A 24,917-nucleotide genomic window follows, 5' to 3' on the forward strand; every position below is an offset into this window, starting at 1 on the left:
TGTAGAAACTATGAGGCTTGTTTTATCTTTTCCATAAAGCCTATATAGCAATCCTATAATCAAAATCCTTACTCGGAACAATTCAGATTTACCCATTAATATATTTAAAAAATAATCGCAAATTGCCGTAGACAAGATTGTTGGTACTGTGACATGATTAAACTATGATACAAAAATTATCAACGACAGTTTCCTTATATGAAAACGAAATAAATTTAATTTAACAAACTTATACCGAAAAATTTCAAAACACCAAAAAATTGAAGTGATATCCTCACCCAATATAGACTATAATGCCTCTAATATTCTAAGAAACAATAGCATAAAATACAAAAATTAAGTAGAGTAAAAGTATGTACAGGTATAAAAAGCTTTCAATATACGTAACGGACGCACCGGTCCACCAAATAAGAATGGAGTGAGTATTCAAAGCAATAAAAATTTACAAAAGAACAAGAAACCAGTAAAAACATGAAGAGCATAAAACTTGTCCAGTAGTTTACATAGCCACTTTATCAGTCGGGACCCATAAAAATCTAGACCGGCTCAAATCTTTGCAATAATGGATCTCGACTGTTAAAAGCACAATGTAAATTACAGGCCTTTTTATATTCTTTTCAGTTTGTATTTAACCCAGTCGGGTTTTTTTATATTAAACTATATTAACCAAGTTATTATTTCCTAGTTAAATTTTAAAAACATATAATTTACTTTTGTAATCCTCTTTATTATATTTTTATCATCTCCTTTTAATTCCCTTTCCTTTGATACCCTTATCGAGAGGTTTGGTTAATTTTTTAAAATAAAAGTATGACTAGTTTGGAAGAAACGAGGTAATAAAATTTCCAGACTAATTGCGAGCTGCAGAAAATGAATGAAAAATTAAACTGTTAAAATCCGTAGTCATAAAAATTTTACTAAAAGATGAAAAAAAATTCGAAAACTGTGAGAAACCAAAAGACAGACCGTTTATTCCTGCAAAATTAAACTAACTTGCACTGAAATTTGAAACACATAGACAAAATAATTAAACGTGGCAAGAAATTTAAAAACAGCATCATTAACACCAATATATTATAATTTTCTTCATCTAATATGCTGTTATATTTAATGCATCAACCATGGAATATAAATATAAAATAAAAAGATCATTTGAAGATAATCGACAATCAAAAACAGATCTAACAGTGATTTGGCTTGTGTATGTGTTTTACTTACCATCAAATAAATACACACAATAAATACTATTCGATCATTTACCATTTTATGTACATAAAATTGAGTTGATGTTTTACAATATAATTTTATATAAACCCTATTTTATATGTACTTACTGTGTATACAGTATGTTCATTGAAAAATAATACCAAATAAAGTACAAAATTTTGAATTTTTTTCAAAATCAAAAATATGTTTTGGTCAGTTATAAGGAAAGAAGAACCACTTTTGTGATTTTTACTCTAGACGCTTAAATTTTCCCAATAAAAATTCTTGGAAAGCTAAAAATGTTTAATTCGATTTTGAGAAAAATATGTAATTTTTTAATCTCTGAGGGAATTCGCTTAGCTGCGTTACTCCCTCCCTAGAATTTGTTTTTGATTTGTGTTCATACAGGCAAGTGATTTGCTAAAACTGCACCGAGTCACCTACAGGTGATAATTGGGTTACGTGTTATTATTGCTTAACCTGTTCTGTTTAATAGTTAAAAGAAGGATATATTCACTACCTGATCTAGATATTCTCGTCACCAACATAATTTACAATTTTCAAGCTTTCGTTCAATGAACATTTCATTTTATTAAGTATCGGACAGGACGATTTTTGCATTTATCTTCTTGTTAGAATAACAAAGAATTCCGTTGGTTATCTGTCAAAGTAAAGTTAGTGCGTGTAATTACAAATTTTTCCGAGTCGCATGCAAGAGAATTGCTCGTATACACGAGTATATTATAGTCGACATAATCGAAAATTTCCATGACGAAGCCCGTGACGAATTAAATAAAGATTATTACACTTCGATTAATCTTCCTGTCAATAAGATGCGTTCATAAAGTAGAATATTGCATGTAGCTGGCAAGCACTCCCCATCGTTGGACATGGATGGAGTTACAATGGATTTTTTTTGTCAAGTATGTGTTTTTCCCAAACTACTGTTGAAATTATGAAAATGTCAGCAAAGTTTCTGTTTCACCACTCTTTGGTTCAAAATATTTTGTTTTGCCCCCACTCGCTTAGACCAGAAAACAGGTATGCCCATGCAACTTTGTGTTCAATCTGTAGAATGAATAAAAATGAACCTCTTGAACAATAAACACACTGTACATTTTATAGAATGTATGAAGTAATTTCATCTCAAAGTTTATTATGCAATAAAACTTATCCACTGACTTACAATAATACATCCAGTAGCAGTTCTAACAAATGGTTAATATGTATACAAAACCTCGTGTTGTGTTTTTTTTTTTTACATTTGTATAATAATATTATTAGATTTACATATAAAACGTCCCTAAAACGTCATTACATTCACAACCTTGAATGTTAATACTCGTTCGAATCCGATTTAAAAATCATTACATACTTAATTTATTAATTTTCTAAATTGTGGAAATTAAACTTGATTGAATTATTATTAGAGTGGATTATATTATATTCTTTCCATTGAGTCACAGTTGATTTTAGCGAATAATTATAATTTTTCATAAGTTGTCTCCTTTTTTTTCGTTTTTCTGTTGATTAAGACTTGATAAAAATGAAATAATAATATTTATGAAAAAAAAAAAAAAAAATTTGTGTTTTTCCCATACAAGGCCGTCGGGTAATGATATTTATTTCATTGACAATTTATTGATAAGGTAATTTCATTGAAAAATATTATTTCTATAACAAGTCAAAATATACTTATATTAGAGTTAAATCAAAACGAAGTGGCACCGAGCAAGAGAGAGTGTATGATGTATATGTATGTGCACTCGTATCTATACTCTCTCTTGTTCAGTGCCACTTAGTTTTGATAGAACTCTAACATAGTAGTTGTTTATATATCATATGCACTGAGCCGAATATCATTGTTTAAAGTACTATAGTTTAGTTTCAAAAATTCAGTTTACAGAAAATTCCCAATCTACTGTACCAGACAAAACAATATTTTTATTAGTCATTAAATTATATTCAAATTTTTATTGCGAATATCTTTTAAATTGAATAGACGCGACAAAAAAGCTTACCGAGCCGCGTGAAACAGAACACATCACTTATAAAAACCAATTTGGTGCGTTTTTTGATTTGTATTTACGATCAATATATTCAAACGTTACAAGGTTGTGGTCTGTCACATATTTTCATTTATTTCGGAAATTAATTTCAGTTACATATAGTCAATATCTGTTGTTTTTAATTTCACAAAAAAGGCATGACTTATTCTTTTCTTAATCCATGTGGTGCAATCCAATGGTGTTTACTAACTTTTTTCATGTTTTTTTTGAAAAATTTGAACGATGTTTGTGGCGACACTGCAAATGTTCGGTTAAGATGGAAATTACAACCTTATCAAAGTTTTACCATACAGCTGAAACATGCCATATATTTGCATATCTGGATGATTACCAACTATTGATCTTGCTGTGAATAGATCTAAAATGCAACGCTCTAAAGAAGGAAAATTTTAAATTTCATAATTTGTAATTTTTTTTTTAGCGCTTTTAAAATTAATATGCTATACATTTATAATTATAGGTGAAATTTATTTTCTATCGTAAAAATATATTCTTCTTGGTTTAATAAGTTCTTGGTTTAACTTTGATATCTTTATTTATATCGTTCTATAAAATTTTTAAAACCATGAAAATATATCTTTACTAGATGTAATTGCCATTCTTCAATTAAATCATAAATTCAATTAAATAATGGTAAGGCTTGTTTTACACAGGTAAAATATATGTATGGTTTTCTATTTTTTAATGTATAATAGTCGTAATTATTCATTGAGTATATCAGAAAAAATGGCCGAGAAATATTTTATATTGACTATTTTACAGACATCTGTAATTTATGGTAATGTTAAATTAAATTTATTTTTTATTTTTTTATTAATATGTCTTTATAAATTATATCTCATGTGTTATTATGAAGTATGAGCTATATTGCTGTACAGTTTCATTAAAAACCATTCGCTTATTTTAGCATGAAAGCGTAACAAAGAAATAAACAAACAAACATGCTCACTTTCGCATTTGTAATATATAGAGATAAAGATTATATTTCAAATATTTCGATAAAAAAATTAATTTGGTTTCTCTTTTAACATGCTTCCTTAAAAAAAAAGAAAATTTAAACACACAGCAAACTTTATTAAAACTTAAAACCTAATAAAATTCAAGATCAGATCCTGCCAAGTAATATTAATATAAGATATAAGAAAAATATGTAAGAAAAAATTCCTATAAATATACATATTTTCAATTTTATCTAGCAATATTTTCAATTGTATCTAGAAAACACAATTTAAACAAAATAATAAAATTAAACGAAAAAAAATCAAAGAATTCAAACAATTGCGTTTTTATCTTATTCTTGATAACAAAAAAAAAAGTATAAACGTTCAATATAACAAACGCATGCGCATTTTATTAATAAATATACGATTCAATGGAAAATACAGTTTTCCCTTCGCACATATCTCACAAATAGAGCGAGGGTTCATATTATACATCTTTCAGGTATAAAGTAACAATATATATATATATATATATATATATATATATATGGATAGCATACCTTTGTACAATGCTAAAGGTATAAACAATACCTTATAACCTAACCGTAGGTGTATTTGTCGTTAGGTATGTATATGCATCTACATCACAGTTCTCATTCTCCAAAAAAATTCATACTCCAACAAAACGTCCCTTCTTTTCCAACAACATAACAGATAATATTAGATTCACCGTAATGTTTTCTGATTGGTAATCATCTCCAATGGCAACAAAACATTCCCAATATAGATGTATTGTGTCCTCTTGACGTTTAAAATTAAAAACTTCATGATATAATTTGAATTTTTTTTATATTGTGTGACTATCCAACCGTTGCTGATTGATGATGATAATTTCGTACATATTAAAAATATTGAATATATTTTGCAGACTACGCGCTCAGGTGGAGTTAGAAGAACATAGACAGATATTATAACATCGGATAAAGTTACTCCATCTAAATCAAAATTTGATCTATTTTTAGCCCCCGAACTAAAAAAGGGGTGTTATAATTTTGACCGTAATGTGGTTGTGCCTTTCTGTATTTCTGCTTCTCTGTCTGTAACATCGTAGCGCCTAAGCGAATGGTATTTTAATGGAGAGTGTTCTTACCAATGTTTCAAGTGCGAGTTTAAGGTTCCAAACCCGAAAAATTTGTCGGGGATTTTTTGTATTTAGTTTTCAGATACCCTAAATACCACTGGGGTTGTGTATAAAGTCGGAATGAATCCCTTTAAATGAAATCTCAAAAGAGGAGACAAATAAACAAATAAACTTTTATGATTTATAGTAGAGATAGTGTTCTAAAAGATGGCTTTGTTTAGGAATTTTCATCAACATTTCTCGAACTTTAAATTAAAATCAAAAATATGGTATAGTTGAAATTGTTAAGAGTAGGGTCGCGGATCCAATTTTCAATTACTCGACCGAAGAAATGTGGTCAGAAAAATTCATTTGCTTTGAAAATATGACTTGGCAAACTAAAAAATGTTTGAGTTGAACCAAGATTAGTATAGGTTTATGAAATTCTTTTGTTCTTTTTTTATTTTCCTTTCGTGCTCAAACTACCTTCAATAATCGTTTGAAATTGTGCTACAGAAGTGTCCAAAAACTTTAACCATCAAAAGTAGCGTTAAATTGTAAATTACGATTTGGGTTTTCGTACCAATGGGAATAACTTACTTAATAACTAGGATAGCATTACCATAAATGGAGGCATTGGATAGTTGCTATACAATGATGGAACAAAGGAAGCCCTCACCATACTTTTAAACGGTTCAAGATAAGGGACTTTTTTCGGAAATTTTTAGACATTCAATAGGACTTTAATACGGATCTCATAACAACAATTCCTCATGCAAGCTTCTAAGGGATGGTAGAAGGAGGCAAAGTTTTTTAAAATGGAACGGGAGGTCGAGGAGTGAATCATTTGAAAGGGTTTTTTAGACGAATATAACGGTCTTTGAAAACCAATATGCACCTTGAATTATTTAATAATCTCAGACTTATTTTCAGATAATTTTATAAAAACGTAATTCATAAAAATAAGTAAGTGTGAGAACTTTATATATAACAACAAAACGCTAACCCCAGTTCTTTAATGTCTCTTGGTTTGGGCTTTTGTATACATCGCGGTGCCTACATGTTGTAACATAAAAATGTGGCCGAAAAGGAAAATTTTTTTTACTTTTCCAAAGTGATTTTAGACCTGAACTACAAAAACCTTGAACAGTCGAAAAACTTAACAGCATAAATTTCTATTTCTGCATAGATTCATGCAATAATATGCCAATTGTATTTCATATTGTCGTACCAAACTGCAAGCCACTTAATATTACAGTATGAAATGCCTTAGATAAATTACCATATCGGCTATGAATAACAATCGAAATATTTTTACCAAAATATGTTTTCACGACTAACAAAAAAAGTAATAATATTTTGTACTGAAATAAATTTCAATAAAAATATAAAGTGAATTGTGTGGGTAGATTTTATTTACAAGCAATAAGGGAAAATAAGAAACGACCTCATTTACAAAATGTCAAGAATTCTGAGTCCATCTATTTGTAGATTCTGTAGTCAAGAAAATATCTGGTAGTATAAACAAAATAATAAATCTACAACGCCGGATTTCAATTTTTATAGATAATGTAGATAAAAAATACATACTGATATAAGATAACGATAAATTTTGTTCGAAAATTTGTTTTAACAAAATATTTTCAATGCATTCCTATATTTATTTACGTAATTTATTATATTTTGAATAAATATAGTAAAATTTATAACACGTGCTATATGAGCCGTTAGAAATCCAAATAAAATTGCTGCGTTAGGTGAGACTAAAAAATCATCCAAGAAAGAAACAATTGAATCATTTTACAATAGTAATCATTTTAATCTGAAGTAAATTCTGTTTTGAGTAATCGACTTCAATATCCACTTGTACGAATGTATGTTAGTAACTCAAAAACAATTATTTACCGCTGTTCTCTACTCGCTAATAAACAAACGAAATGATAGCTGGGTGCATTTCTTCAATATCCTGGTTTTTTCGTGTATTTTTTTTAAACTGTTGTTACATATTGTTACATTTTTTAATGACATGTTCATTCATTATTATTTTTCAGATCCTATAAAGCTTTATCTTTATTAATTGAAACGATTAAGTTCCTCTCACTTTTTGCCTTATGTAACCAATTTGTAACATTTTTTAAACCAATGTAATTTTCTACAAATCTTAGAGTGCAAGGCAAAATTATTTTTTAAATATTATTCGGTGATATTTTTGTCAGAATAACAAAAAACAGATATAAATACCGTTCTTTTGTATCGTAAGTGTCGAGCAAAATATAATTCAATATCTTAAAATTATTTTAATCAATCTCGTTTGTTGTATCTGTATATAAGATCTTATATATCTAATATGTATTGTATCTCCCTGTAAGATCAATCTCTGTAAAAGAATACGTCTTTGGATTTAACATTAAATAAACGAAGTCATACAATATAACCATGATCTTAAAAAATTGACATATGATTTAATAGTTGAATTACAGGGAATTTTCAATGGGTTTCAGCAAGTAAATTAATCATAGGCTTAAAATTTAAGCCACCCAAAATTTACAATAACCAATTTTTGTATGTGTATGTAAATGATCACCTTTATTTGTCTTCATGAACAAACAATATTTATGACTTACCAAATAATACTTTTCAACGTACCTTTATGTAAAATACTTTCAACGATTTTTTTATATTATATGTCTATTTATATAATCGAAAGGATTTTTGTTAAAAACTTCGCACTTTAATGAGAAATTTTTGTGTCATATTTTTATATTTACCTAATACCTGTCGACGATATTATTAGTTTAAAAAAAAAAAAAGTATTGTATTTATTTTTCGTAAATTTTTGGATTCGTCAGAAAATATTCTATAAGTATGTTTAAATTATTTTTATCGCCTTTTAAACTTATCGTAAAAAATACAAATTTTGTTTTTTGTGAAATTAAGCTTAAAGGGAAAAAATAGAACGAGAGGTCTTGGGGGACCCGGCTGGAAATATGCCCCTTTCGTTATAAATTATTTCTTGCATAGCAAGCACCCTGCAGGAAATAAAATTGCATTTAATAATAAGTTTTTTTTTGCATAGTTTTTTTATACCACGTAAAACCATCCCTTCAAGTGTTATGGAAGGGAGATAAGTGAGATCAAGAGAGGATTGGGATAAAAAGCGGTGTTTTTTACTTTTAAGCCCAGTGAAGCGGGCGGGTATCAAGCTAGTACTATATGTTCTTAACCTAATTTGTGCCTTCGTGTGTTTACGAAAAAATGTTTCAAACAAAATTTGCTTATTTTTTTATAAGAAACATCTTTTACCTATAAACTGCTGTTCTATCCCACGACTCAATTGAGCTATGTTGCTCATTTGCGAAGTTTATCTCACCTTTTACGTCCTAAGAACGCTATAATAGTTTCAGGTCGTTATCTCTTTTCGTTTTGAGCTATCATGTTGACAGACGGACAGACAACATCAATATTTTTAAGCGTTACAAACTTGGGACTAAACTTAGTATACCAAGGTATAATTCATATATACATGGTATATTAAAAGGTACTTTGTGTTTCATTTTAAAAACATAATAATTATTTTAAAATAATTTTTTTTTGATAAATTTTAAAAAAATAGAACATTGGCGAATACAATATTGAGGTTAATTATCATAAATATGATCGGATAATTATATGAAAGTGTCATAGACACTAAACCAACCATGCATTGATGAACAATAATAAATCTATTTTAAACACAATTGATCTTTAATTATGTCAAATAATATTATTCATTATAAATAAAGCTCACACAATGAAACCTGTTCGATGATGTAGTCAATCCCTTTCATTTAATTTGAAAAAAAATGGTGTAAGCGTGATCGTACAACCTCTATATTCATAGACTGCAAGTTAAAAAATTTGTGTTTTTTCCCTAACATTGAGTTGAAAAGCAATTCAACGTTGATTAAAATTATAAAAACTTTCTGAAGGTAGCACGTAGGTAGCATGTCGAAAAATGATATTTTTCAAGCCCTCTCTTTTATTTTTTTCGACCCTTTACCTTTTTTAGCCATTCGAATACTTTGTGTCAACAATTTTTATAGAGCTCACTATATTATATCTTAAGTAGTTCTGAAACACAGGAAATACTCGTGTTAAAAGTAGTTCATTGCAGTTGGTAAATGTTCCCCCAAATAGTACTCCAAAGTCAAAGTTGTTAAAACGTCATGCCATGCAAGAAATAGAAATATAATACCGGCTGGACCATTTTAGCCGTAAATCAAAGAAACCTGTGGAATACCAAACTGTAAAACTGAAAAATTATTCAACACAGAATATTGGATTCAAATGCGGTCTTTTTTTGGAAACCATGAATTTGAATTTGATCTTTAGGATCATGTAATAATCACGTCAACTATTTATTGACAAAAGACGAAGAGAAGAAAAAATACTCTAAATTAGAATGATAGTTTCTCATAATAAAGCAATGTTGTTTGTTCATTTTTTCACTAATTGAAATAAATTCAATGTAAAAATCGAACTTTTGCACTTGAAAGCATAATTTTTTTAATCGATATCTGATACTACTAAGACATAAAAGAAAGCTTTGTCGGAGACAAGCGGTGTTTATAAAAAACTAGCTTGATATCCACCCGCATCGTCGGGCTTAAAAGTAACGACCACCGCATTATAGCCTTCATTTTCCTTGTTCCTTTTTTAAATGCCAAATAGTTAGCCTTTCAACCTTTAGATTCCTCAGAAACCTTTAATTCTGCTTCAAAATGTTGTTCATAGATGGATGCTTCAAAATGTGGTATGTCAAAGACAAATTAAATTTTTAGTAAATTTTTAGTAGGTTTTGCGTTAAAGCGTAACAAACAAACAGTCTTACTTTATAATATAAAGGGTGGGAATTACCAAAGTTTGTTGGAAACATTTAATTGTGTCTGACTGTCAATATCTGTTACTTTATAGTGGAATTCCTATATATTCGCATTAAATTTCTCCCATTAAAAGCAAATATCTCCACGAAATTTTTTGAAAATGTTTGTTTCTTTAAAAAAAAAAAAACTTTCTCCCTCCAACATTACTTTTTTAATTTTCCAAATATTTTTCAAATTATCAATTAATGGATTGAAATTGTGTAGAACTGATAGAGTTTATCAAAAAATGTTTTGTTCAAAAGTTGTTTGCTTTTAAATAATAAACATTTTTGGTAGTTGAACTTTTTTTAGCTCTTGCCGGTTGAGGGATGCTCTATGGAACGTATTGTTTGAATTAGTTGCATAGTTTTTATACGGTCTTAAAATTAAATTAGAGCTACAATTTTTGCAACAAAATTCTATAAAAGTTCTTGTACATACATGATAATCAAATGTTCTTAACGATTTTAGTATTGAACTTCGACCAAATTCTTCCATATGTTTTGTATACAGAGGTTCAAAATGAACAAAAATATCATAAATAATCTATAACATGTATATATAGTAAAATACGCAGATGTTTTGTATATTAAGGGGTAATGCGATGTTTTAAAACAGATTTTCTATTCATTGGGGATAATGCGTGAGAGGGCGCTTTATGTCATCCATCAGCCAAAGTGTTTATTGTACCTATTTGAGTGTATGTTGTATATTGAAGGTCGGTTACTTCATCGTATATATGACTTAGATCTCTGGAGACATTACGCACAGTTAATACATAAGGGAAAATCCTAAACACTAGTTATCCATCTATTCGTGTGCCATCTATCTATTTTTCTTCACGACATGATTCAACTCGAATTCGGGCAAAACTTTGTATAATAATACACCATACTTTTCTCTCACATATAAGTTTGTTTTTTCTATTTTCTTATATATTATTCTTTTCATTATTGACCTTTGTTTTCCGGTGTTGAATGCTTGTCTCCAACGACAAGAAAAGTAAATTTGTGTGATGTTAAATAATTTACTATCATTAACAGATCAGACATTGGGATAAAAGCATCTTTAAATCTACTGTAAGATTTATTGTTTTTGTTCTATTAAAAACCTTTTGGTGGGAATTTATCATTCACTGTGTTTTCAAAACTTGGATAAAAATCATTAATTTTTGTTCTCTGCAGTATTTTGTGTTTGAGTATATTACTGCTATCATAATTTAAAAAGCCTTCAGGCTTCAACCTTTTTCAAATTAATAAGATGTAAATATAAAGTCAAAATTTTGGACATTAACAACAGTTTTTCACATCAAAAGCATTTGTAAAAATCAAAATCAAGAACACACTTTTATTAACTTTTTGGAACTCGTCGTCCTTAAAACGTCGGATTGAATTGAAATTCACTCACTTATCAAGACTTATTGAGACAATAAAGTAATCAGTTTGTCAGATTTTTTTTATAAGGATCTTCAAGATTAATCTAAAAAAAAGAGTAAACCGTGGGGTCTACCGACGGAAGTGAAAACATAAAACTTTAAAATAACTTTGTTTTGTTTTTTTCTTAATTTTTCAAATAATTATAGAATGAATAATAAAAATTTCATAATTTTTTAATTGAAATTATTAACATGTGTATAAAAAACTATTATAACTTTTAAAAAAAGGCGCCATCTTTAAAGAGTAATCCGAAGTTACTAAAGATGAGAATCACTTAGTTACTAGCTAAATTGTACAGCTTTAATTATTATTAAATAGGTGTCGCTTTTTCGATTGAAAAAAGTTTTAGTTTCCTAGATCACGGTGTTAAAGCTATATTCAAAGCATGTCCATGGCGCGAAACTATAAAATTTTACCCTATTAAATACTATTTTTTGCATTACATATCGTCTAATACGCCTAGAGAAATTTTCACTTCAAAAATCTTTGATGGTGGAAGCGCAGATAATCTTCCATAAAAATTCATAAATAATAAATTCATAATTAATTCTTAAAAAATTAAAAAACACGAATTTGTAGGTAAGCTAATTTATAATGATTTTACCTTTACCAATATATGTCAATATTATTAAAATATTTACAATAACTGAAATTTAACAGCCTACGCTATTTTACGATAAGATGATTTTTTCTTAATCTACTGTGTTTTAAGAACGTAGTCTTTGTTTATTGTTAATTCGTTAACTAAATGATCTATTGAATTCTATTATTTAGCCTCAAAGAATTTTCGATTTGTTTATTTACATAATTGAGTTTTGTTTGCAAAGTTTTTGCTATTTTCAGTAGCAAAAATCAAATAAAAAAGATTTAAATTGTTGTTATGTCGTTGAAAAACTACCTCTTTGCACAATTTGGTGCAAAACAACTCTTAGGGTCATTTCGTTAGAAATACTTTAAGAAACCAATATGTTTAAATAATTCATATCATAAATTTAATTTTAATTGATTCATATCACAATAAAATGGTAAGGAACTCTGAGTTGTTACGTAAGGTCCTTTAAGGGTCATCCTTAAAAAGCTTTAGGTGCTTAAGAGTTATTTAATTGTATAAGTTAAATAAATTTCTTTAAATTGCATTTTTGAAACAAATTTTTGAAGTAAAATTATATTTTTTGAACGAATTGAAAAAACACAAACCCCATTGAAAATTTTTATTTTGGTTTGCTCCCGATTATAAATGATTGAAAAACTTTAATTAACTAGGACAGTCAATATTTGACAATGGATAATAGCATTTTATAAATCCAATGAAGTGATGGTAATAAATGAAATATTATTTTTCTGACAAATTTCAAAAAAGTGTATTCAAAAACATTATATTTATATCATTTATATAACGAAATATATTCAATAACGAAAAAATGAATGTGTATTTTTTTTTTGTAATGAAAAACATGATAACCTTCTCAGACAAAGTTGATAGTTTACAAACAATATCCATTATCATTCCACCTATAATTTTTTTATATTTATACAAAAAATAATTTTAGTGGATGATTCTCTTAATTTAAAAAAAAATAAAAAACACGACACGGCATTGAAACAATTGTTACATTGCTGACAGTTAGTCGTGGGGAATTGAAAAAAAATGCATGACTTTGTACATCAAAATGTAATCATATGATTTATTTTATTCGTTGGCGTACTCACGCTAACGTTGATTTATGAATAATTGACACGTTAAAATTGGTGTTTTATACACATTCAAAATACCCACATTTCATATAATTATTGAAAAGAATATTGAATACTATCAGCAGCACTTATTTATAAATAACGAAAAACAGGAAACTTAACTCTATTTTGGGGAAAGTTTATGCCTCAACAATAATTGCCTCAATGCGAATGTGAAACGAGTTAGTGGAAATTGATTTTTTCTACTTCCGTGTTTTTTGATGATTTACATCAATTAGTTCTCCAAAAAGGCAGACTATAACGTTTGTTTGCTAAAAATTTCACTAGCTGTTTGCTATATTTTGTGGGTTAGATACTGACAATGCTTTCATAATTAAAATATAATGATGAAAAATTTAAATAAAATAAAATAAATAATTTAAAAAAATAAAAAACCCAGCTCCGTTAAATAAAATCTGAAAAGAAAGAAAAAAGTCCAGTACTTAACATAGTGACTTTAACAATTGGGACCCATAAATGGGAAAACTGTAGTCAGTTCAGATTTTCATGGGTCCCGACTGTTAAAGGCGATATGTAAACTATTTTTTAATTTTTTAATTATGTATTTTATTTTAGACTTTTGAGTGTCCCAGCACTAAAATAATATTACTTTTAAACCAATTTATTATTCCTAATAAAATTTTCAACATATAACTTATGCTTATTTTTGCGATCCCCTATTAATTTTCTTTATTTTGATACCCTATTTGAAAGGTTAATTTTTTTTATTAACGCATTACTATTTCGATCCAAAAATCTGCCATTTTGTTTTGTTTTTTTAAACACCTATCTTAGAATACTTGGAGTTTTTACGAATCTAAAGATACCTTAAATTTTGAAATCTATTGAGCTGTTTGAAAGATACGAGGAAGATTTAATATAAACATACAAGATACACTTGACAGTCGGGTAAAAATATATAATCAAGTAATAAAACCAATCTTTCCTTTATTTCATATTTTAGTTTTGACCAAATTACGGTTTGCAAGACACAAAAGAGTTATTTTACAATTTCAAATTAGTCAGTCAGCGTGTAACATTCAAAACGGTCTTTTTTATTTTTTTATTATTGTTTTAATTGACTGCAGTACTATTTTTAATAGAAATATGGATTCTCTTGATTGAAGTAATATATTTTTTCAATGAAAATGTTACTACCATAAATGATCTTCATAACCAAAATGATTATTTGACATGTTTTATTGGATGAAATCAATTTGATTGATATCAATTTATTTCGAACAAACGCAAATAAACAAATTCGATATGCGATTTATTCTTCCGGATTCTCTGAATAAAATATTAATATTATACTGAATAAAATTTTTAAATGAATCAATGAATTTGCAAAATCAATGAGTTAAATAAATATATACATTGATCCTTACTTTTTCGCACTTCGAATTTAAAAAATTTCTTAATTTAAATTGAACCAAAATAAGTATTTTAGCTTTTTTAAAATATTTCTGTTTGGATGTAAAAAAAATTAATTTTTAAATATTTCAGGTTTGGTTTCAAAACAGACGAGCAAAGTGGAAGAAGCGAAAGAAGACAACAAATGTATTCCGAACACCAGGAGCTTTATTGCCCTCTCATGGTCTACCACCATTTGGAGCAATGGGAGATGGATTATGCGGTTCAAGTATGTTTGGACCTGCGGCTGATACTCGTTGGGGTGTAACTGGAATGACACCAAGTATGTAGAAATATTCTTTTTATTTACTACATGATTATTTATTTATTTTTTTCAAATATTGTAAATCATATTTTCAGCAATTTTCAATAAATAGATAAATTGTTTTAGCGTTGGGACAATTATCTCAAAGTGGTGTATCAATGGGTGGTTTTGGTCAATCCATTGGTCAGTTAAATCAAGGCACGTCACTATCATCAAGCCTAAATTCTGGACTTCCGATAACGTCGACGATGTCCACAAACGGAAGTACCGTATATCAAACACATTATGGACTTAATTCATTAGGTAAGGAAAAATTTAAAGCTTCAGACGATTTTTTGAACAAAAAAAAACGAATTTTTTGCTTTCAATTTAAGATTTTGTACATTAACTGTTTGTTACCATAATTGAAATAGATAGAGTTTTTCCTCCGTTTTAAATCTCCATTTCAAAATTATTCAAAACGCAAATTTTTTTTTGTAGGCTTACCAATTCTTTGGTGATCGAATTATAATTAGTTTTCAGAATAATTAATTTCTAAATATTCGGTCGCAGATATCCATACAAAAATTATATGTGCATTCAAAATACATGCTAAAGGATGCACTAAACTTTGGGAACTTTCTAAGTGATCGTTCACAAGATAAGTTCGAATACTGTTTTTGTTTTACAATTTATGTTTCTCGTGAAACATTAAGTGAAACTGTTTGTTTTGTCTATAAATTAATTAATTTTTTTAAAATGAAAAACATACTCTTGTTATGAATAAAAAATTAATTGCCATTCTAAAAAACTAAACTTAAAAATTGTTCAGTGTCTACTCACAAATAATATGTTAATTATCAACTAAAATAATAAACTACAGTAAAACCTGATTTTAAAAAATGTTAACAAGTGCAGTTCATCAAGTTCTTTCCTAACCTGTGGATCTTCATTTTATATATGAGATACATAGAAAATTTCATTTACATATTCTACGAATAAGAAATAAAATTTGAGTAGTAAAAATTCAATAAGTTGTACTGTCAGTACAATTTTCTCCATTTATCATTTATTGTAAGAATTCTTAGGGAAGCAAATAGTATTTTCTTTTTGGATAATGAAACATTGGAATCGAAAGTACCACTTGCTGCCCTATCAAACATCGAATAATATAACGAATGGTACGTTAATGAAGTCTATTTAACCGATTTCGCGATATGAAGCCCGTCTTGGACGAAGTAAGAAGTATACTTACGCAAGTTATAATATCTTTGTTTAAGAAGGTCTTTTAGGATAACAGAATTTTATATTCAGTTCGTTTTTGCCTCAACATATCCACCTGCGCGTTCCATACGTTCCAATTGTTATTTTACAAAATTCATTAAATACACTCCTACATATCTCGGGAGTGATTTCTTGAAACGATTCCCTTATTGTCTGTGTTAAATGGTCTTCATTTCTAAACGACTATCAACATTTCTATCGAACTTTTTCAATTTGTGGACACCCTATGCGTTCGATGTCAAAAGTGAAGAGCTGAATATTTATATTTTCGAAAACAGATATTTGTATAAAGAAGACCTTTCTTTCTTAAACCTTATAATAAACAAGTGAAAAGAAACAATGGACTGAGTTAATTGCTGAAATACCATGCATAGTCAGTGTTGATTTCTTTATCACATAACACATACATACATGTGACACACACATAACTGATATTCAAGTATAGTACATACTATAAAATTTCCGCCTAATTAGCGCCCTCACGGGTAACTTGTGATGTTTACGAAAAAATATTTCATACAAAAGTTGTTTATGTTTTGATAAGGAAAATTTTTTTTAATTTAAACTTTTGTTCTATCTCTAACGGTTTACAAGATGGGTCCTACGGGCCCAAGACCAAATTGCCCCCCGATGCTCATTTACAAACTCGACCTCACTTTTTACGTCCTGAGTACGCTGTAAAAATTTTAGCTCGATATCTTTTTTCGTTTTTGAGTTATCGTGCCCACAGACGGACGGACGGACAGACGGACAACCGGAAATGGACTAATTAGGTGATTCTATGAACACCTATAGAAAAATTTTGTGCATGGCATCAATAATTTTAAGCGTTACAAACTTGGGACTAGCTACTTTCCATATGTAGCCGACTTAAGAAGGCACGCTGTATATTATGACTGGAACCATTTTTCAAGAGTTTAGATTGATTTCTTTGTCAAATAAAATTTTAAAAAAATATTAATTTTCACTGTAATTAGTTAACTACTTATGTTATTTATATTCATACACACAACTCATACACCAACATAGTACTTATAGGTAGCTACATACAATATTTTTGAACTTATTGAAAAAAGAAGCAAAACTGTCAATTAGTTTTGATTAACACCGCAAGACAACTCGTTATATCAGTAATATTGGTTATCTCTTGCTACCGAAATACACAACAAAATCAATGATAATTGATTAACAAAATAAATATTTTAGATTTTGGTGAGCTCATATTTACCAAACCGATATTTCTCACATTTCAAGTTTACTTTTTACAGTGTTACTTTTTATTAAAATAAAATACATATTCATATACATACAAATAATTAATATATGCAGGGTTATTCAAAAAGATGTTACCACGTATACATAAATATGTAAAACTTACATTTTAAATAAAGATGATCAAAAACGTAACAAAACGAGATAACTTTCACATGTAAGAGGTTACTTTTTTTTGGACAGCCCTGTATATTATATGTATAGGAATAAAAACAAATATTCATTTTTTTCTTTGTACCAAGAAAAAAATGTATTTCCAAAAAAAAAGTCATATAATGCCGTATGTACTTAATACTGAATAGATACTTTGTTTCACAGTTTCATAACAATACATTTTGTTTAAAATGGACTGTTTACTTATTAAGTCTAGTAATAACAACTCATGATAATGAATAATATGTTATCTCTTTTGCGTTAGAATTTTCATTTTTCTTTATATGTCTCAGTTCTATAGCTCAGGCGAAATGTTTTTAGGAGATATATTTATATACTTGTAGAGGTATGTGATATTTTTCAATGACCGTTTGTTTGCTTTTTTACTCATCTTCAACCCAGTGGCTCAGTTGGTTAAGGCGTAACCAATTCCGTTCGCGGTATGCCTAGGGTATCGGGTTCGATTCCCGACGTTATAACACAAATAAATATAAATAATAGATAATAGATAAGACGGGCTGGTGTAGTGCATGGTATATGCATGAAGGAGGTGCACTCAACCTCTGAAGTAGGAGGAAAAGGTGGGAAAACACATATATAGTATCACAATGGGCTCTATAGCCTAAGTGTGCCCTTCGTGGACAGCCAATATAACCTTACTTAACCTAACCTACTCTTCTTCAATACCAACAGAGAGAAATGGATGAATTGGAAATATGTTGCATTTAGACATCAGCAATATAAGAAGCGTAGGGCATGTTAAAATGATAATGGCATTCCATTTCCCAATCCTTACGGAATTAACAAAGAAGTTTAGTTTTCCAAATAAAAATTCTCCAAAAATTAAAAATTAAATATCGGAATTAAGAAAAATTTGTTCCATTCTGTAAGGGATTGTTAGGCTTCATACATGAGACATCCTCACAAAAGATAAGCCCTTATATCAATAAAGCGGACCGAGGTGTCCATTAGAAGGAACCATGTGATCCCAACTAATGTCTATGGATATTTCTTACCGACCTACTAAAAATCAAGCAGTGGTTCAACGAAAATTTAATAATTGATAATAAAAAAGCTGGGCTTTACAATATATATTTTGCCATGGGTAATAATAATATTGAAATTAAGCTTTCAAAAAATTGTTAATGTTTCAGGTCATCATCATTTCATCAAACGTTAACAATTTTTTGAAAGCTAAATCCCAATATTATTACCCTTAAAAAGTATATATGGTATTTTGATTTATTATTAACAAATTCATTCAAAATTTAAAATCGAGTTTATTACAACCACAATACATGAACGTAAGTTTGTTATGGATTATCAATAATCTCATTCATAATCTTTATTAGGAAGTACTAATTAGCCATAATTATATTCATAATGGTGGTAATAAAATCAATTTCAAACTAATTTGTTTAATTGATTACAAAGCAAACAAACTCGTTTGAGATATCTTTTAGTGTCAAGATACCTTGTCTATGATATAAATTATTAATGTTTGTTTACTCAAAGTAAAAGAAAATTTGGGCATTTAAAATTAGTAAATAGGAAAATCAAACCAAAAAAAAATATCTTTCTTACTGATAAAAATTTGATGGAAATTTCGCTTCATCATGCGCTAACGGTTTATGATGTAAATTTTGATAACCCATTCTATGAAAGACAGAAATTTTGCCAGGCTATTATCAAAATAAGGTCCTAATCCGTACTACAGTTAATTAATCTTCTGGTGTCTACTTCAATGCTAGAAAAATTCGTAATCTGCAATTTAAGCAGTTCAGCTTACACATAAGGAAAAATTTGGATCATCTATTGCTTGTGAAACTAAATTGACTTTTTGTACTTTGTACCATCCAAATCAATTTTCAATCGAAGTCTAATCAATCCCAACAAATAATTATTAAATAATAATATACTACTTTTATTTTCAGGCGATACAATGATGACATATTGTAATAATAATGGTTCAAATGTTACGGGGAACGGAGCTGGTAGCGGTGGTGCTGTATCAAATTCATCACCATCACCACAAATACCTTGTTCCGGATCAACAACACCACCAGCTGCTAGTGGTGGGCCACCAAATGGTGGCGGTTCATCCGGTTCAGCAACAACAGATCCGGATGATGATATATGGCGTGGCCATAGTATAGCAGCTCTACGACGTCGAGCATCTGAATTAAATGCAGCAATCCCATCATATTTACAAATCAATTATGATACACAACATAATGCATCTGGTTCCGTTTACTGATAATCAGTTAATTAAAAGTAATATTTTATTATTAATTAATTAAATATTATTAATAAATGTTAAATTATTTATTAAATTCAATTCCAAGTAAACGGAGAATTTTTAAGTTATTGTAAAAAGTAAAAATACTCCTATTTTATTTAAACACATGTTTCTTTATAAGGGTAGAAAAACTAAATAATTTTTAAATGTGAAATTGTGAATTAAACAGAAATACTTTTTGTAAAAAAAATTTAAATTTATGTTAAAGGCTATACGATATCGATCAGATTCATTTTACCGAATTCCCAAAGAAACACACACTTTCAGAGATAACTAAGACTATGAATGAACTTGTTAAAAAATGTTTTTAATCATAAATGGAAAGATTTATTATAGAACAGTTTTTATTTTTTCATAATCGTGAATTAAAAATAGCTGATAAAAACGATAGTGTCATATGAAATTTATGTTTTTGATGTCAAATGAAGACGTTAGACAGAATTAATTTACCTCATTTTGTATTGAGGTATCAAGTATTGAGCATATTGTCGCTTGCAGGATTTGATATTATTATTTGTATATTCCCCGTCACTTTTTAAAAATTGATCAGAAGAATTTTTGAAATTGTCAATTTTAAAACTCTATAACTATTAAAACTCAATAATCAAAAAATGAGGATATATTTCAAAAAAATTTTCTGCAAATATCGTTCTAAGTAGTTTTTATTTGAATTTTGAGGGGAGGGGGAGGTTTTATTTATCTCTTATTTACTATTTCTAGTGTGGACTTTGGTGACTTTGAAATTTTGAATATATAATATACCTGTTTAATTTCATATATTTTATTTCTTAAATTAAATAATTAAATAATGAGACACAATTTAAATTATTACGTGAAAGAGAAATTATTGTAAATATTATATAAAAAAAAAAAATGTCAAAATTTATACAAAATACGTATTTTAAACTTGTAATTGTAATTCAGTGTGTAGCATTTAAGATGAAGACACCCTCACACTTTCGTCATTTATAGGAATATAGCTTTGAAAATTTGCACAGTCATACAGGAGGATCAGTCACCTTTTTTAATATATTTAACCGAAACCTGAACCTTAAACTCAGCCTACTACAAAGTGACAAATAGGGCAAATTCCTAAAATTTTTCCTAGCGCCAGACATGGTTAGAAATAAATTATTAGATGAAGTGGTTTTTTCATTATTTTGGTCTGAACTCAAAATTATTACAAGTTTATTGAAATATTTGAATACATAACACTATTAAATTATCAATTTGTCCAGTCTTTACATTCCATATTTATAAAATTAAAAAATAAACTTAATTTTGAGCAAAGACCAAAATAATGTAAAATTAAAAATACGAATTTAGTAATGAAAATCGATATATGGGCAAAAAAAATATTATAAGCAACTTTTTCTTATAATTTTTTTGGATAACTCTAACCATCTCTGACGCTAGACAAATTTTAAGAATCTGAATATTTGTCAATTTGTAGTAGGCTGAGTTTAAGGTTCAGGTTTCTGTTAACAATCTTAAAAATTTAACCAACCCCCCTATGACTGTGTAAATTTTCCAATCGATATTCCTATAGATGACGAAAGTGTGTCTTTATCTTAAATACAACACACTTTATAAATGTATACAGCGTGTATATGCATATGACGTTGGGAGAAAGATAAACACGAAAGAGCGTAGTTAACCTACAGGTTCGCCAGACAAAATAGAAAGTATGTAGTCTTAACGAAATTCTAAGACAAAAAATTGGCCTTTTCGATTCCTTGAACATTGCACTGTTGACGATTACGGTCTCGTTAATTATCGTTTATTATTATTTTAACAATTTCTCGACAAATTAAAAATATTTTTACGTTAAATTTAATATTAACAGAGAATTTTTCGTGCAAAGTTCTAGAATATTAATTTTGAATTCTATATCTTAGATATCTGAACGTAAAATATTAAATTTAACGGAAAAAATGATAATAAATTTTAGTTACATTTATTTCCTAAAATTTTGCCTATTGAATTGAGTTCTCCTGTATTAAATCTATATGTTATTATAGTTAAAACGACAATTTACAAGACTTCGGTAATCGTAAAAGGTCTGTCAGATTAAAAATCGCTAAAGCACTTTTCGTCATACAAATTTTCTTCATAGTTTCTGTTTGGTCCGGTATTTTAAGAACACCGTGTGTATTACATTTAACCTGTATCCAAGTTACCTTTTAAAGCGTCATTTGCTCCTGCAGGCAATATGTAGCCGTACAGAATTGGAAAAAATCGGAAACATTTCAAATCATGTTTCCAGGAAAAAAAAACGATTTTAGAAAGTTTTTATTTGTAATTTGAAAAAGAAAAATAACTTGGATGCTTCAATTCAAGTAAGTGCCACTCATAAAAAGTCTCTCATCTGACTTTCTATAGAAAAGTTGGCACACATTTTTTTATTTTCCTCAGGTATTCGAAAGTTTCTGGTTTTTTGCCAAATTCTGTATGTGTATTAGGTACAACAATTTACGTTTTGATGTAGAAACGATTAATCCTCCTTATAAATTAAGTTTTAAGACAAAAACAAAAAAAAAACGAATTTTTTAATATAAAATTATAGAGAGCTGTGTATACGATTAAAATAAATACGATGTGTCCATTTGCACGTTAACGTACAAATAATTTCAATGTGTTATCTTACCACAGAAATTGTATTTGAATGTATGGCTAAAATTAAGTTGCATATAATTTTTGAAATTATTAACACGTTAATATGTATATAGACTGAAATAAATAATAGAAATTTTTAACTAAAAACTCCAAAAATCTGTTTGGTAAAATGTGATTAACTTAACAGATACTATTTTTTATTTCAATACATTTTAAATTTTGATAATAAATATAAAGTAACATTCACCTAAGTATCTTGGACCTATGAAAAACGGATAAAAGTGCTATACTTACCCCGAATGTACATTAGCCATTTAATTGTTTAGTTGGATATAAAAGGGACACATATTTTTAGGCATAAACCCTGGACATAGGATCTACGACAATTAATGAGGATTACGACCCAATTTTCCATTCCATAAGCAATTTTTCTGATAGAAATTTGAAGATATAACACGAAATCTCACATTGTGCGATTGTTACATTTTACTTTTCATTCTTGCCTAGTCCACAATCTTTAGTCTAAGCTGCAATGTTGAAATCCAAACCTCAATCTTTAGGTATATACGAAAACTAGCCCGAATAAAAATGAATTATCCGCAGGCTTCGAGCTGAGTGTCGCTAGCAGGCATTGTCAATTTGAAAAACAAATATGTAATAATCGATAATTGTAATTTATATGCAAATATGAATCTTCATTATGGTCTTAGAGATACTTAATAATTTTTATTCAAAAAGTTGTGGTACCAAAATCGCTAATTTCTTTTCCAATGAGTTCAAATTTTTTCAATAATTGAAAAGTCTATTTGCAAGAAAAAAACATATTTAAAAAAAAAACAAAAAATTTTTAAAAGAATAAAAACTACATAGTTTTAAAGTATACGATAAAATTTGTATGTACTATAAAAAGTGTCTTTGAGTAAATTTCGAAACAAAAATAAATCCGATTAACATTGTATACTGTTTACAAAATACGTTAGCTTTATAAAACACGGTATCATTTAACAATTTTATTGTGATAAAAAGGAAAATTTATTGTTTACATAACTTTTTGACATCTTCAGTCCTTAGTCTCTTCTGACACTCTTATAAATCGAAATTCATTGTTCATAAGAAAATGAAATTTTAACTATAATTTCAATTTGATTAGGGCTTTTTTAAAAATTATATACTGAAGAGAATTTCAATACTAATGTTGTAGTTTCAGGGTAAAATAGAACAACAAAATTTTAAGCTTGAAAAATCATCTCTATATAAAATGAAGCCAACTAGCTTTTTCTAGTAGAGTCACGGTTTTAAGTCGCTATGTGAAGAAAATTGCTTTCACTAATCCCTCTTCCGTAACATTCAAGAAAAGGATGCGGACTATTTACGAAAGACATGTATAGTTAAAAAAAATTAGCGTAAAATAGTTATAATGCATTCAGTACATCAGAAAACTCTGGTTGAAATTGAGTAGTTTTTGCGTGAAAGCGTAAAAAGCAACCAAACAAAGAAACTCACTTTCACACTTATAGTATATTGGGATTGTGCAATAAATATTTTGGAAATTGTCAATTGCAGAGCGGAGTAAGAAAGCATAAACGCGGTGAAAAAAGATGATAATATTATTTTTTCCGAACGTGAAATAAGCTCTGCCAGAAGGAAGAATCAAAAGAATATACAAAAAGATATTTTCTTACAAAAGTTTATTTCGCACATTTTCTGTATAGAAATAACTTTGATTCGCCTGGCAATACGGTGCGAAATGTTACCGGAATCTTTATCAAGAGTATGGACGTGTTTTACATTTATGAATTGCCGTTAAACAATGCAAACATGGGCAATAACAATGTAAAAATTGCACTTCTAGCGCTACAGCACGTAAGGAATTTTCTCATCTGCTTTTGAAATTATTCCTTGAATGAACCTACAACATTGGTATAATATAAAACTTTTTCTCAATTCCAAAACTGTTTTAAACGTTTCCTACAGTAGTACCTATTGATTCACTTGTAATAGTGTTAATAGGAACACACAAAATGTACATTATTTTAACGGTGAAACACTTCACATCAAAGAAAAACAAAAGTAGTTAAGAAATATTTCATCGTGTATAAAGAATTTTTCGTAATTCGGTATTCTAGTAATTCTACGTCAAATTTCATCAAAAAGTTCGTTTGCGGATTTTGGATTGGATGTACTTTAAACACGAAATTTGGATTCATTAATTATTGCTTGCAATTTCAA

General features: G+C 28.3%; 1 protein-coding gene across 1 annotated transcript in view; it reads left to right on the forward strand.

The window, feature by feature from the left end:
- Nucleotides 1-20,030, forward strand: part of LOC123298285 (homeobox protein orthopedia) — a 57,047-nt gene extending 37,017 nt beyond the window's left edge. The window contains exons 3-5 of the mRNA XM_044880245.1: nt 14,914-15,103; nt 15,212-15,388; nt 19,708-20,030. Coding sequence (XP_044736180.1) covers nt 14,914-15,103; nt 15,212-15,388; nt 19,708-20,030 — 690 coding nt within the window. The remainder of the gene's footprint in view (nt 1-14,913; nt 15,104-15,211; nt 15,389-19,707) is intronic.
- Nucleotides 20,031-24,917: the final 4,887 nt, after the last annotated feature.

The sequence above is a fragment of the Chrysoperla carnea genome, chromosome 4, assembly GCF_905475395.1.
Source record: "Chrysoperla carnea chromosome 4, inChrCarn1.1, whole genome shotgun sequence".
Lineage (NCBI taxonomy): Eukaryota > Metazoa > Arthropoda > Insecta > Neuroptera > Chrysopidae > Chrysoperla > Chrysoperla carnea.